The 15116-nt window shown below is 37.8% G+C and overlaps 1 protein-coding gene across 22 annotated transcripts in view; it reads left to right on the top strand.

The window, feature by feature from the left end:
* Positions 1–15116, top strand: part of NFASC (neurofascin) — a 275421-nt gene that overhangs the window by 107617 nt on the left and 152688 nt on the right. For all 22 annotated transcript variants that reach the window (XM_042462334.1, XM_042462336.1, XM_042462352.1 and 19 more), the window contains one exon: positions 3586–3774. In XM_042462334.1, coding sequence (XP_042318268.1) covers positions 3681–3774 — 94 coding nt within the window. In that variant the 5' untranslated portion in view covers positions 3586–3680. The remainder of the gene's footprint in view (positions 1–3585; positions 3775–15116) is intronic.

The following is a 15116-nucleotide window of genomic DNA, read 5'->3' as shown; positions in this document are numbered from 1 at the left end:
TGTGTTTTAAACAGCATCGTCTGCATTGGAGACTGCCAAAAGCAGTTTGTTAAAAGCTATTTTATGGTTTATTTTTATTCTCTCCTTATGCCCACTCAACTTGTCAGCTATCCAATCGAAATACAGATGTTTATCCAGATGCCATTTACACTACAGAAGTCTTTATCTACTGTTCAGGGTACACTTAGAAATCTTTTCACTGCCTGTATGAAAAATGTAATCTGATGTACTGACTCATAGGGTTATCCTTGGTCAGCTTCTGTTCCTCATCTTTGTTTACATTCCACTGAGTATCTGGCATTTCCCTCAGACTTAAACCACTTCCGTAATGATTTTGAATGACACTGCCACACCCTCACAGATCTGATTGCTCAAATTAAATCTCATACCATTTAAGTTATACTTTGTAGGTGATGTTTGGTTAAATTTCATCCTTTAAAGTTATATGAGCAGGTCAAAAAGCTGGCAATTTGGATATACCCAGTCTTTAACAAGCTCAAACTGCCTTCGACAACATAACCAGTGGTATGGGCCCTGTAGTGTGGCAACATTTGGAAGGCTTACTCTGAGATTAGGAAAATATTGTACACATGAATCTTTGGTTCAAATCCTGATTGAAGCTTACTTAAAATTTTGTTCTGGGCAGGGGGGAGTAGCTAAAGCAGATATTCTTTTGGCTTTCGAATTCTCCTCCTTTTATAATTCACTGGAAAGCATTTCAGGTGTAAAATGTTCTATCGTATTCACCATCACTTAAGAGTAGTGGCATACCTGCAAACTATTCCAAGCTATTATTCCCATCTCCGGTTCTTGTAGTGTCTTCGTGATGATGATAATAGCACTTCTCCATTTTTGCAAAGATTCTAGGAAGATCAAAATTGTGATAGCAGAACATAATTAGTTTAATAGAAGATGGACAGAGGAATGCTGGGCAGACCTTCAAAATAATGCTCCATGTAGTCTTCCTCCTGTGAAGTGTGTGTGGTTCATACCCACTACACTGGATGATTCTTCTATAGTCTAATTATCATAGACATCATTGACACTGAACATTGTCAAAGACATCACTGACACCATTAATTCTAAAAAGTGGCTGATTCTATATGTATACACTCCAGAATACATGGATACCATGGATATAGTCAAATTATTTGTCTAATTAGTAAACAATTAGGACTAAAACCATACAAGTGACCAGAGTGAACTCTCAGAATGAGTAAAGCTATATTACCTTCAGTTTGTGAACCAGCATAATTCATGTGTCCTATTTGACTCCTAGAATTGTCTCAGGTCACTGTGTGCTTTTGGATCCCAATAGCCACTTGTGAATTAATTCCACTGCTAAGTAGAAAGAGATGATTTTGTCCTTTCAGCCCTACCCTCTAACTGTTTCCCTGTATTCCCCAAAGAAACATGTTTGAACTTTCCAATCTCAGTCTATCTGGAATACTGAGCTAGCAGAAAACTTCCTCAGCCAGATTTGCTACATCAGAATATTACTCAGAAAATAAATAATTGACAATATCAAACTGATATTGTATCCTTTTGTTTAATACACAGTGTTAGAGTCATTGTGGAGAATTGTACTGTCACCTGACTGAAAAGTACAGTACATAATCCGTTTGGGATGTACATTTGAAACTGCATAACCAGTTTTACACATCTGCAAAGTCAGAACCCTTTTCTTTTGTCATTCTCTCTAAAAGAAAACTCAGATATTGAGCTCACAAAACTGTTATTGAGAGGCGTGTAAGTATGCTTAGGAAAAACCCAGTGTTTGCACAAATACACATTGGGGCAGATGATCCTCAGAATAGTTCATTAAGGACTGTGTGTGTTCAGTAGCCTTGGAATGGTGCATATCAGAAGGAAAACAGGAAAAACTAAAGGGGTGAAGAATGGAATACCTTGCATGAACATGTACAATTGCATGTAATTTTTTGAAGGCAGGCATGCCTAGCTGATAGGCAGAAACTGTAAGCAGTACTGTTGGAATATTTTTGTTTGTTTGTTTCAAGTCTGCTTCATCAAAATATTTGTTAGTTCATCCTGTTTCTCTGAAATGTTTGAAAGCAGCAACAAAGAAATAAGCTGAATTGTATGTGGTTATATGTTTATATATATTTCATACTTAGTTGACTAACAAGACTTAAAAAGCAAAAATTACCTTCAAACTTTGTTGGGGTCTCTTTTTACAATAGGTTTTACAGCTATCCAGTATATGTCCCCTGTATCAGTTACAAATGATATCAATGCTATTTAAAAATAAAGATACCCAGTTTAAATTCCAGATACTAGAAATGACATTTAAAGCCCCAAACAACTTGGGATCTCCATACTTGAAGAAACACATCTCCCTATATATGCCTGCACAAAGACTGAGGTCTGCTGGAGAGACCATCCTCTCTTTTCTCCAGTGGTAGTAATACACAGTGGAAGGCCACGAGAGGGTTCCATCTCAGTTGTGACACCATGTTTGTGTGATGTCCTCTCTCAGGAGAAGCCTTATTGGTGCCAGTGTTGGCTCCTTTCTGACACCAAGTTGAACTACAACTTCTTATTAAAGCCTTTGGGGCCTCACTTATATCCTCCAGTATGTACCTGCACATGGTTTTAAATGGTTTTAAAGTTTTAAGATGTTTTAACTTGTAAAATTATTTAATATGATTTTAGTTTATTTAAATTATTTTCATAGCTTATATTTTAAATTGTTTTAAGAGTCATACTGATTTTCCTGATATGTCGCCCTGAGATCTCATGATATAATTCTGTGATATAGGATGAGTTATCATTATTTTATATTTAAAATACTTTACTTTGTATCTCATGATACAGGATGAGATATAATTATTTTAATAAAAAATAATTTAAAAGAAATGTATTACAGGAGGACTATTGTAGCGTAACAGATTTTAATAAACTATTACCTAAAGTACATTAAATCACTTTATTTTGAAGATTTGAACTTGTACAATTAAAGTGTAACTTATAAATAATAGGCTCAGCTACCCAAAGCCTGCTGCCCTCCAGAATTTTAAACTATAGCTTCCATAATGTACTTGCTATTGCTATTTCTATAATGCTTGACTATTGCTTATTCTGGGTAGGGGTTATGCTAGTTGTATAACAGGTTGAAGAAGACTGAAATAGATAATACAGAAGGATGCTTTGTGAAATTTGCCCAACATATAAGAACTGAGTAGACGTCTTGTGAGAAGACTATCATTCCATTTTGCCATGGATGCATCCTATGGTATCTTGGTGTGTTTCTGGTTTGGGTGAGAAGATATATAAACTCCCTGGCTGAGAATGCTAAATATCTCTTCCTAATTTTCAAATCCCAGGATTCCATGGCATGTTGCCATGACACTTGTGGTGGTAAGATGCTGTATTCGTTGAAGGAGACATACCCATTGAACATGTATTGCTCAAGGACCATCCAGAGCCTACAACTGGCACTGATGAGAATGTGTGTGGGGTTTTTTCCCCTTGCTGTCTTCTTACAAAGGTGTTGGGGGAATGTGGTGGATGTGAATCTTGATTTCAATGCATCAATTTTTCCTGTTTTGTTTTTGTTTTTTGCAGGAAATCAAAGTATTCTGCTGCACTACAGTAGTAAAGTCACCACTTTGCCTTGTTGGAGGAAACTGGGGACATAGGATCTTAGCCAAATATTCAAAATGGTAATGCAAAGGTATCTCCTAACCTATATTGGAGTGGTGCTCACTTTAAACCTTCTTCACTTCATCAAAGCCATTGAAGTCCCACGGGATCGTAAGTCCATTTTTTTTCCCCATGCTACCTCAGTTCGTATTTCTAAGTAATTATTGTCATTGAGAGGTTAGAGGAAGGACTGAATTGTTTTATGAACCTTTGAAATAGTCACCTACGCTTTCATGGTCATCATCCTTGTAACTGTACAGAAAGGTAAAATATGTACATTGTAACTTGAACTATATTCAATTCCACCCATTTATAGGTGTGGAGACCCCTCAGATTGACCAAGGACAACTTGTCCTGTGGCCAAATCAATTTTCCATGTCTTGTAAGCGCTATATTATTTTTATATTTTGCCCATTGTGTGTTCATGATTGTCCATCATGCAAGACGTCTTACAGCTGAGTGACCAGCTGTAACATACAGCAAAAGCAGGATAATCTTAGTCATGTGAACTGAACATTTTGTAGGGGTTTACTTATAAAATGGCTGGATTTTTGCTGTCATTCAAGTTCAGCATTGAGGTGGCTCCAGAAAAGACAAAGTAACTTCAGAATAAGTTTAGCATGACTGCCAACAACATTTGCAACCCAATCTATAGTCTCTGTTACTTTGCATTAGTAGGTGTTATGAGGCAGATTGGAAGACTGTTGTACTTTTCATGAAGAAAAATTACATTTCAGGAAATTCATGGAAATGACCAGAAATTAATAAAAATACGGGACTGGTAAATAGAGTTGATTTGTCTCTACACCTGTAATGTAAATGTAGATAATTTCTACTCTGGTGAGAAGAGTTCATAGTACCGTACATACTAATGTAGTATTTAAATTTGAATGCATGTACAAACCAAGACAGTAAACATGGATTTACTACTGAATTACTTCCAGTCCTTATTTGCTAGCTTTTGAAATAACTCTGGGGTAATGATCTCTGAATCTTAGTGACCAAATGTTGTTCAAGTCACTGAAGTTCCCTAACTAATGGAAGTCTTCTCTGGTCTATATGTTTAGCAGATGCTACCAGAATTATTATTAAAATCCATGCTAAAATACAGTTTTTCATTACTTTATGTAATCACTACACAAGAGCCATAAACTGTCAAAAGTTTTCTTGATTGTTGATGGAAAGCTTATGTCCTGTCAAGACAAATGTTTCCATGCCTGCTAGTGCCAGCTTTATTCCCTTTCAGTCAGTTAAACTACATATCTAAGAATTGCTCTTAAGTTGACATATTCATCCCTACCTGAATAACCAAGAGACTCCTTAGTCAGAACTGAATTGCATTGTGTCTCATCTGGCTCATGTAAGCATGTATAGGAGTACATAGACAGTACTAGCCTATGTGTGTTTATACAGAAACAAGTCCCGTTGTGTTCAGTGGGGCTTCCTCTGTTGTAAGTATTATTTCAGTATTTCAGTTTTGGGCTTAATCTTAGATATACATAGCAGCATATATCTACAAAGCCTCTTATTCTGCATGGACTAACTGGCATTATGCCAAGAATTAGCTGTGTAGCCCTTAAATTTATTCCCTGTTTCTCTCAGCTTTATTTCAGATGGCTATAGAAATAAAGAAAGAAAAGGCAGAAAATGGAGAGAGAAATAGAAATGGGGTGTTAGATAGAAAGGGGGGGGGAGAGGAAAAGATTGATCCCATTCACTCTTAGCAGGATTCCTACTCACCAGCAGCATTTGGCCCCCAATAAGTTACTGCTGAGGGAATGAATGCACATTTTCTACAACCCTCCATAATGTTATGAAGTGCTGTGTATTCTACATTGTGTGTGTGCCTGTGTGTGTGTGTACCTTCAAGTCTCCTGTTGACTTATGGCAACCTCATCAATTTCACAGGGTTTTCGTAGCCAAGAAATACTCAGAGGTGGTTTTGCCAGTTCTGAAATATAGCCTAGAGTACTAGCTGTCTCCCATTAAAGTACTAATCAGAACTGTCCCTGCTTAACTTCCAAGATCAGACAGGATCTGATGCCTTTAGGGTATTTAGACCCTAATCTGCTTTGTCACAAAAACATGGTTTCAACTTAACTGGCTTCCCTTAAAGATGAATCTCTTTGCTCTATAGTATAGAGACTGTATAAAAGAATCTCCTTGGTGGACAAGAGAGATTCATTAGCATTTTTTCCCATGCAGATTGATTGTTAAGAAACATACAGATATTGATTTCAAGAGAAAATAATACTAGTTTATTATTGGAAAGTTATGCTGCAGAACAAGTTGCAGAACAATCATGCCTTTTCAAAAGGTCAGTTATCTCATAGGTATTCATATTCCAGAGGATGTAAGACATCTAAGGGCTAAAACAGACATCCCCGAAAGTCCGCCTCTGTGCCCACTTGGGAGCATGGTATTTAGATGCACCACGCCCTCAAGCCAGACAGAAGCCGGGCTAGCAATTACACGCTAGCCTGCTTCTGTTCAGCTTTAGGCTGCAGCATTTACACGTCACTTGCTCCAGAATTGGCTAAAAGGTATCTTTAGCAACAAAGGGGCGGCTTTTTTCTGCCCCACATAAGAGAGGTTTTTGGGGGCACAGAGTGGCCAGATTGGGGCCGCTGCATGTGGTTGTTGTTGCGCTCACCTGGTTCTATCGGGCAGGATCACACCGCCCCTTTGGGCAGCCCTGAGTTAACTTTTCATAATACTTACCTTCACAGTGTATTTCTTTATGCATAATGAAGGAGTTTACTAAAACACATTGTTTTCATCTACTAGCTGCATATTTTGAATTCCATTTGTGTGCAAGGGAAAGTTCACAAATCAAATAAAGAAATGCTCTCCCAGATAGCCCAGATGAAACACTAAACACGCTGCAATAAGTATTTATAAATGTTTTGATAAAGAACCAGTAGAAAACAGTAAATAACACTAATTATCGTGAGCAAATTTGCCTAAGAACATCATTTTAAAGCCAGTTTCTGAAAAAATTATGTGCTATATAGATGAAACAGAACCCATTGCTGATGTCATTATTTACATAGGCACTGTAACGAAGCACAACTTCTTTCAGTTCATTTTATTATCAGGATGAGTTGAACCAGAGCCAGAGCTTTTAAAAGTAAAAGTTACTTGTAAAAATTAATTCCTTTCCATTACACACTCTCTCTCTCTCTCTCTCTTTTTACACACACACACACATGCATATATACATACAATCGTTCATTATTTTTATTTATCACCATATTTTGAAAGAGAAAAACATTTTTTGCTGAATTGTATATGGAGTAGTTTTCCTTGAACCCATCCACATGCTAGACATGTAGATGTATAACTGCTTTTTCACTGATTATTATATCTTGTCAATGCTAATAATTCTGCTAATAGCCCAAAAAACCTGCAAAAAGCTAATAATTCTGTTCATAAAAGTTGGATTTGATGACATAAACAGAATTCATGCAAAAGAATAACTTCCTTCATTCGTTCCAGGTCTTTCCTGGAGATAAAGTTAATTGAGAAGTTGTTCATTCATTTGAAGGGGAATTTGCATAATCCCTATAAATATAAAACCACCATTGGTGGGATATGCTGTAGAGTATCTTAGGGAAAAGTATGGCGCAGGACAGACCATCCAAAAAGAATGGTCTCCCAGTGCTCTGGTTTGCTGCGTGAGGGAGCCGTAGCGGACAAACTGTGCGGCTCCCTCGCGCAGCAAAAAGAACCCACAAAAAGTGGGTTCTTTCTGCGGCGCAATTGTGACGCTGCAGTGCACCAGTGGCACACTCGCAGCATCACTAGCGTCCGTCACATCAAAATGGCAGTGCCTGTGTGTACAGGGTGCCACCATTTTGATGCCCTCGTCACGTGCGAGGGGCAAGGGGCGTCTGGAAGTGCCACCCCTTGCACGTTACGACGGCGCCCCATAGGGCCCATCTGTAAAGCGCCTATTATTGATACTCAAAATTTAATAGAACTCTATGTTCTATGTACATTTACTCAAAAGTGGTTCTGTTGACATCACTAAATCTTTGTTTATTCCATCTGATGTGACCTCTGGATAAATTTCAGATTTCAATATACAGAAAACTTGCACCCAAAATATGCAGATGGAAGCTGGAATGGAGATATTTTAACTGTAGCACCTAAGATTCTTCAGTATATCAGACTAGAATTGCATAACTTGAACTACATGACAAGGCCAATGCGATTTTAGGCTGCATCATTAGAGGTATAGTGTCTAGATCAAGGGAGATAATAGTGCCACTCTATTCTGCTCTGGTCAGGCCCCACTTGGAATATTGTGTCCAGTTCTGGGCACCACAATTTAAATCTTCAACAGAATGGAGACATATAAGCTGTAAGTTTGTACGTGTTTAAGTAGGAACTGACCATAATGGAATTTGCTTCTGAGTTAAAATGCATAAGCTTGCACTTTTACTCCCCTTTTCATTTGACATTATGGTTTGACACAGAAATGTGGCAGCAAACAATTAAATGCACTCTATTCATCGGAGAAAGGAAGGTTATTCACTGTGATATTGACTGTCCCACTGATTATAGTTTGATGGGGTTGATATAATAAATATCATTGCCGATAGACAAAGTCATATTAAAATCAATGTAAGTGAGTTTAAGTTTCAGTCATACAGAAATATAAATATTGTATAATAATAATTATTCAAGTAAGAGTGGCAAGATTTTATTTATTAATCATGACTGAGGGAGAATTTTGTTAATAATGAAATGAAACCTTTCCAAATATTAATTAATTATGTACAAGTAGATTTCTTTATTAATAATGAGTGAAAGGAATGTTATTAAGGTAGTAATTAAAATTAAATATAAAAAATAACAAATTGTAAAGGAGTCTATTTTTATCCATTTCATATTTTTCTCATTTTAAAAATGTCTGCCAGTCTCCACCCCTTCCCTTTACAGTATGCTTTTGGTATCCACTGGGGTGTGTTTCCAGGACCCCCATGGATACCAAAATCTGTGGATGGTCAAATCCCATTATATACAGTGGCATATGTATATGGTGTTCCGTATAAAAAATCACAAAATCAAACTTTGCTTTTTGGAATTCATATATTTTAAAAATATTTTCAAACCATGGATGCTTTAATCTGTGGATAAAAAATCTGTGAATATGGAGGGCTGACTACATTTTATAAAAATGGTGAAACACAATTAAGTTAACATATTGGACTAACATTGATTTAAAAAATATATAATTATTTTGATACATCACAATAAAGAAAAAAGTGCATCATAACAGGCAAACACCCCCATAAAAATACCCATCTACTATACCCAATCTGAAAAGTGTTCTCTCCCTTTGCAGAACATGCTCACCACTAATCTACCTAATACTGAGTTTCATGATTGAAACTCAATACTAAGTTTCATGGCAGGCACAGCAGTAATTTTACCCTGAACATAGGGTTTGAATGCTTATAGTTCCACTATATCAAGAGCTCAGTTCTTGGCTTGATATATGAGCTTCAAGCAAGAGCAATGAAGTTAGTACAAATGATTTCGAGAAGAAGAGCCTCCTGTTAGCAGAGTTTTCCTCCTTTTGAATGGAAGAATGAATCATTTTATCTTACCAAGTGTAATTCAAACTTAGATAACTAAATAACAGGACACTCAGTACTTGTGCAATATGATGTTACACTAAAGGCTGCAGTGCTTTTTAAAGCACACTTTCTGTTTCTAAAGCAACTTCCATCAAGAGCTTAAATATCTCACTCTCACCATCTAATTCTCATAATGCTCTCACTGCAGTGGAAAGTGGATGTGATTTGCCCATTGTTACAAGTCAAGAAACTTCAGAGTTGTATTTTGCTTGCTGAGGTTTATACTTGTGGTAATAGTAAAATGTTGTATGTATGGACCATCAACCAGAGCTCCAGTACATGTGATATGCACCAAATCGGTCGTACTGTAGCCTACACTGAAAATAAATAGAAGTCTTTCCCTTTCATTCAGTATCACTAGATGATTTGCTGGGATATTTCCAAGTCCAAGGCTACGGTCTTTAAAATGCTTAAGAATTAGCCTCTCTGCACTTAGTGGTATCTGCTCCTGAGTAACCATACTTGGGACTGATGTAGTGAAATCCTAAGGAGTGCACCATAAGGAGTCAGCAACTGCTCAGGACAAAGGGCCATTTTTTTTTTCTTTTTGGCTGGCCAAATACTCAACAACTATACTTTTTGTTTTAGTTTTTTAGATATTCTTCTAATTGAAAGTACCTCCAACTTAGGTAGAGATGTGTAAAATTAGCTGACATTAACTAATCACTAATTCCTTTATAACATTACTAAATGTATTAAAATTCCCTACTCTTTATTAACAACTAAAATCTCAAATTCAAACTTGATTGATAATTATTAGATTTATGTTCCTGTATAAATGAATATTAAAATATGCTTAAACTGACTGTGATTATTATTATTTTAATGACTGTTGATATTGCACTAAAAGAAGTTAATTGACTGTTATACTGCCTATAAAGATGTACACTATAGCACATTCCTTTTCCTTTTAGTGATTCAGCCACAAACTACTATGCTTTAAAAAAAAATTATGGGGAGCATGGGGAGGCTGAAAAAGGTGAGGAGTCATATACAACCCTCTGCAGTGTAATTTATGGACAGTGGAATGGACCTATTAGAAGTAAGATACCAGGGTGGATTAAATCCCAGTTTTTAGGTGTTTTAGAAAACATTGTTTAGTATTACATATTTCAATACATTGTTACTCTTCTTAAGGTGTTGTAACAAGATGAACCAGGAAACTGGGGTGTCCCAAATCAATGAAAAGAATTAAGGGATCTTGCAAACATCTGCCTCACCATTTGGGCCCATTTCAAAGGGTTTCTCCCCTTCCCCCTGCTTTGCTTGCAGAAACGTCAGACTCTTGGATCCCCTTCCCCTTCATACAATCTGCCAGAGAATTGGATTTTTAATCTTCCTTTTATTTAACACAGAAAGCATTCAGTTTCCCTTAGCCCTCTGGTGTTTGTCCATTGTTCAGGGCAGGGACTCAGCTAATTAATTCATCACTCCTATTTGCAAACTTGAAAGGCTTCAGGTTTTACTAAGTTGAGCAGGTGGTGCATAAATAGCTACAGCTGCTCTGGGTTTATGATAAGTGTGCAAATTTCTGACTCCCTAGGCAAATAAACTCTCTTCTCCTTCTGAACTACAGGGCCCCATGCCCTCCCTCCTTCATGGAGATTAGTTTTCTACAGGTGCCAGAATATGAGAACAAATCTCCACAAGTAAAATCAGGTTATCAGATCTAAACACAAAGTTGTTCAGCCACCAAACTTCCCTTTTGTCTTAGGAATACAGCTGCTAATGTTTTAAACAGATCTTTGGAATAATTTGTGTATTTCAGCAAAATAGAGACTGGTGATAAACATATATAATTTAACAGAAAAGTAAAAAGAGGGATTGTTTTTTGGAAAGGCAGTTAAGAAAGTATCCAAAATCTGTGTCTTTTCTGCAAAATGCAATCTTACCATTTTTAAAGTATCATGAAACAGTGCCATAGGAGCAAGCTGATAGGTGTAATTCACATATTAAGTATATAAATACTTAAGCATACATTTGGAAAACCAGAAACTAAGAAAACCTAGCTATCATACGGTAAGAGGGCAGCTGGATTGATAATTGCTTAAAGGACAAGAAACAGAACAGGCATAAATTTATAGTTTTTCAAAATAAATGTGCTAGGGACTGGTGTCATATTTGTACCCATTGGCACAATTATTTCTTTCTGTTCTGGAAACACTCTAGGGACCAGCAACTGATGGCATATCAGACATGTTCAGTGCATAGACCTCTTTGACTAGCAGTGCCCTAGAAAACTATATGAAGACTCGTTCTGGATTTTTGTTGTAATACGGAAAGGTAGCTTACGTTACAGAATAGCTTGAACATAATAGACACCATATGTATGTGCAATGGTCTGACAAATCTGGGACATGTGTCCATCATTGTGATACAGGCAGACTTTTAAGTCAAAGTAATGGCAGAGGTGAAACTAACTCCATTGCCTAAGCAAATGTGACTGTAGCTGCAATCATCCAGCATTTTGGAGTTTGAGTGAACCTAGGGAGATCTTAGAACACATTAAATAAGTTTTGCTTTGTTTATGTTCCTTGAATTTGGTCAGAGTTTAAGAAGCGTATACCTACAACACTTTGATCAGGCAAACTAGAAACTGAAAATTTAAAAAAAATGATTGGAAAAAGCATGGGAGAAATATGATAATGAATAAGAAACCATACATTTAGAGGGGAAAGAATTCATATGTAAATTATCTCATTACTATTCATTGCTTAATTTATTAAGCATAAAAATAAAGGCTAAAATAATTGATGAAGAAGTTAAGAGGGTTTTGAAATAGTCTGAGAAGTTCCAGATAAGCTTGAGTTCCTCTATGTTTTACTGCTGGTTTTTAGGAATATTTCTCATATATTTTCTGTGTATTTTTACATATTAGTTGTAATCCAAGGCTACATAAAATTGACAAAGCAGTGTGGGTGAGACAGAACTCAAGGTTCACTACTGGTAGTCCTGGTGGTGCAGTGTTTAAATGCATGTACTGCAACCACTCACTCAAAACCATAAGGTTGCGTGTTTAATCCCAGCTAAGGGGGCTCAAGCTTGACTCAGGCTTGGATCCTTCCAAGGTCGTTAAATGAGTACCCAGATTGTTGGGGGCAATTAGCTTACAGTTGTAAATTACTTAGACACTGTTAGTTCAGTATGAAGTGGTATATAAATGAAGCTGTTTGTTTGTTTGGTATAGGGATGAGTGCACTCCAAAAACCATAGTAATACACTGTGGTTTGTAATCAAAACAAAACAAAACCCTCCTCTTGATAATGGAATACAGTTCATTAAAAACTCTATGCATGCTCTAATGAATTCCTCTCTTTTAATAGCTCACTTGGCTAATTGAAATTGAAGGAGAGAGATGATAAGGCAGACCTTGATGGGGGAAGGGTGGGCTATAAGGCTGCCAAAACTGTCTAAATCAGGCCAGAATTACGATGGTGGGTTACAAACCGTCAGAAAATATGTATTGACTACGTATTAGGGTTAGGAAGGGGCGGTGCTTCCACACACCCCTTCCCCAGTACGTAGTGAATATGTATAATATGGCGGCGGCCGTTCCACACGGCTGCTGCCATATTGATGTAGCGGACGCTGTGCATCCGCACGTCGCACAGCGCTTATGATGTCGTGAGTGCGCCATTGGCGCCTCGCGGCGTCATAAGTGCGCCGCAGGAAGAAGCTCCATTTTGGAGCTTCTTTTTTGCTCCGTGAGGGAGTCGCACGGTTTGGCTGCTTTGGCTCCCTCGCGGAGCAAACAGCAGCGCCAGCAAACTGCCGCAAAGCGGCGGTCTGTAACGGACCATAGTTAAAGACTCCTTTTTGATTCTAAAGGAGGGATGGAGAAAGTATGGTATGCAGGTGGCCCCTAAACCTCACCATTGCAGCTTCCAACATCCCCAGGGGAACGCCAAAGCCTCCTAATCACTTTTTTTTAAAGTACTGTTTTTCTGCCTATCTTTCAGTCTGAACCATGCCAAAAGGCCTCAGAACTGCCCACAAATGCAGTGGTTTAATCCCCATCTATAACTTTCTCTCAGATCTCAACAGTGAGGAAAATGCCCCAAATTTGGCCAAAATGAGAGTCAAGAATGATCTAACATCCACTGCACCTGAATGAAACATTGTGGCTCATGGGGAGTTTGGGGCTTAAAATTGACCATTCCCCAGTTGTCTAGATCCAGATCCGATAAATCAAATCAATATCAAAACACAAGACTTTTTTTATCAGTTTGTGGAAATTAATAACTTGCAACATGGAGTCAGTCAGTGGTACATTTCCAGATTTTTGGTATTTATTCAAAGGATGCAGTGGGGAGACACAGGAGATGGCAAAAGTCACAAGAAGAGCAAAACCCATGAAATGTTATAAAAGTCCTCAACAGCTGAAGAGGTCCCTTCTTGCTGTGCTACAGTTTGAGCCTATACTCTGCGCAAGTTAGGGAGAAGCCTCATTCAATAAAATCAATGCCAGGGATGCTCTTTCTTTAGCACAATTTCTTCTGCTACTGGCTGGGCTGTTGTGGTATTTTACCACCGCCACCTATTACACAATAAACTGAAACATCCATATTACTAGTTTAAGAATGTATTAAATAAAAGGTAAATGTAAGCCTCACTATATCACAAAATCCTTTTTATTTCCTGTATGATATCACTGATGAAAGTTCCTATCAGAGAGATCCTATTTAGGACTCAGTGCATGCCTTTAATATAGTGGGACCTCAGTATCTGCAGATGGCAAGTATCCATGAACGGTGACGTGTGAACTCGGCCGCATCCCTAATGGCAGTGTGGCCACATGCACATGCGGCCACTGGGGACAACAGAAGATTACTTGAAGTCCTGTTTTCCCTAATGACAGCATGGCCATTTGCACACACCACCATTGGGGACAATGGGTGCTGCCCCTAAAGACAGCATGGCGCCTTGGGGACAACGGGACTTGAGCATCCGCAGATTTTGGTATCCGCAAGGGGGTCCAGGATGGCTCTCCTCCAGATACCAAGGTCCCACTGTAATGCAGAATTATCCTGGTTAGTAACCTCAACTAGGGTAACCAGAATGGAAATTGTAAGAATACCTGCTGAAGTTCCCTCTTCTACACAATGATTGCAGGTGCAGGAGCAAGCTGTAATTTTCACTTTGGCAACCCTAGCTGACTTTACTGAGATATTTTCTTATTATTTAATATATTAGTTGATAATATGGTGTGCTTAAACTTATGGAAATTTTATCATGATTTATTATACTGTATTCTATTTTTATTGTATTTTTTTGTTATTGCCTATGACTTTGTGGTAAAGCAACACAACTAACTAAATCTGAACAGAGCACAACCATTAGAGGAGTTGGAACCATCTCCACTTTTACTCTGGCAACCCTAAGGACACTGGTATTTTCCCTTCTGTGAAGGCCAGGAATTCACCAAGTCCACTTTTCAAAGTTCTTGTGTGGATAAAGAAGGCATGGGTAATTGTGGCAAGAGCTAAATTTTGCCCATATGTCAGGCCATATATTTTGTATTCTGGCAGAAAATGAGTCCCAAAGTGATTGAAAGTATACTTCAAATTTTCACATAGCAATAACAATAGCAAGTACATATCTATACTGCTTACCAGTGCACTTAAGCTAATTGCCCCCAACAATCTGGGTACTCATTTTAGCAAGCTTGGATGGATGCAAGCCTGAGTCGAGCTTGAGCCCTTGGGCTGGTATTGAACTCGCAACCTTATGGTTTGTGAGTGAGTGGCTGCAGTACAGTCATTTAACCACTGCACCACCAGGGTCTTTTTGGTAACTGCAAAACAT

The sequence above is a fragment of the Sceloporus undulatus genome, chromosome 4 (genome assembly GCF_019175285.1).
Source record: "Sceloporus undulatus isolate JIND9_A2432 ecotype Alabama chromosome 4, SceUnd_v1.1, whole genome shotgun sequence".
NCBI classification, from domain to species: Eukaryota; Metazoa; Chordata; class Lepidosauria; order Squamata; family Phrynosomatidae; genus Sceloporus; species Sceloporus undulatus.
This window is presented reverse-complemented; position numbering and strand designations above follow the sequence as displayed.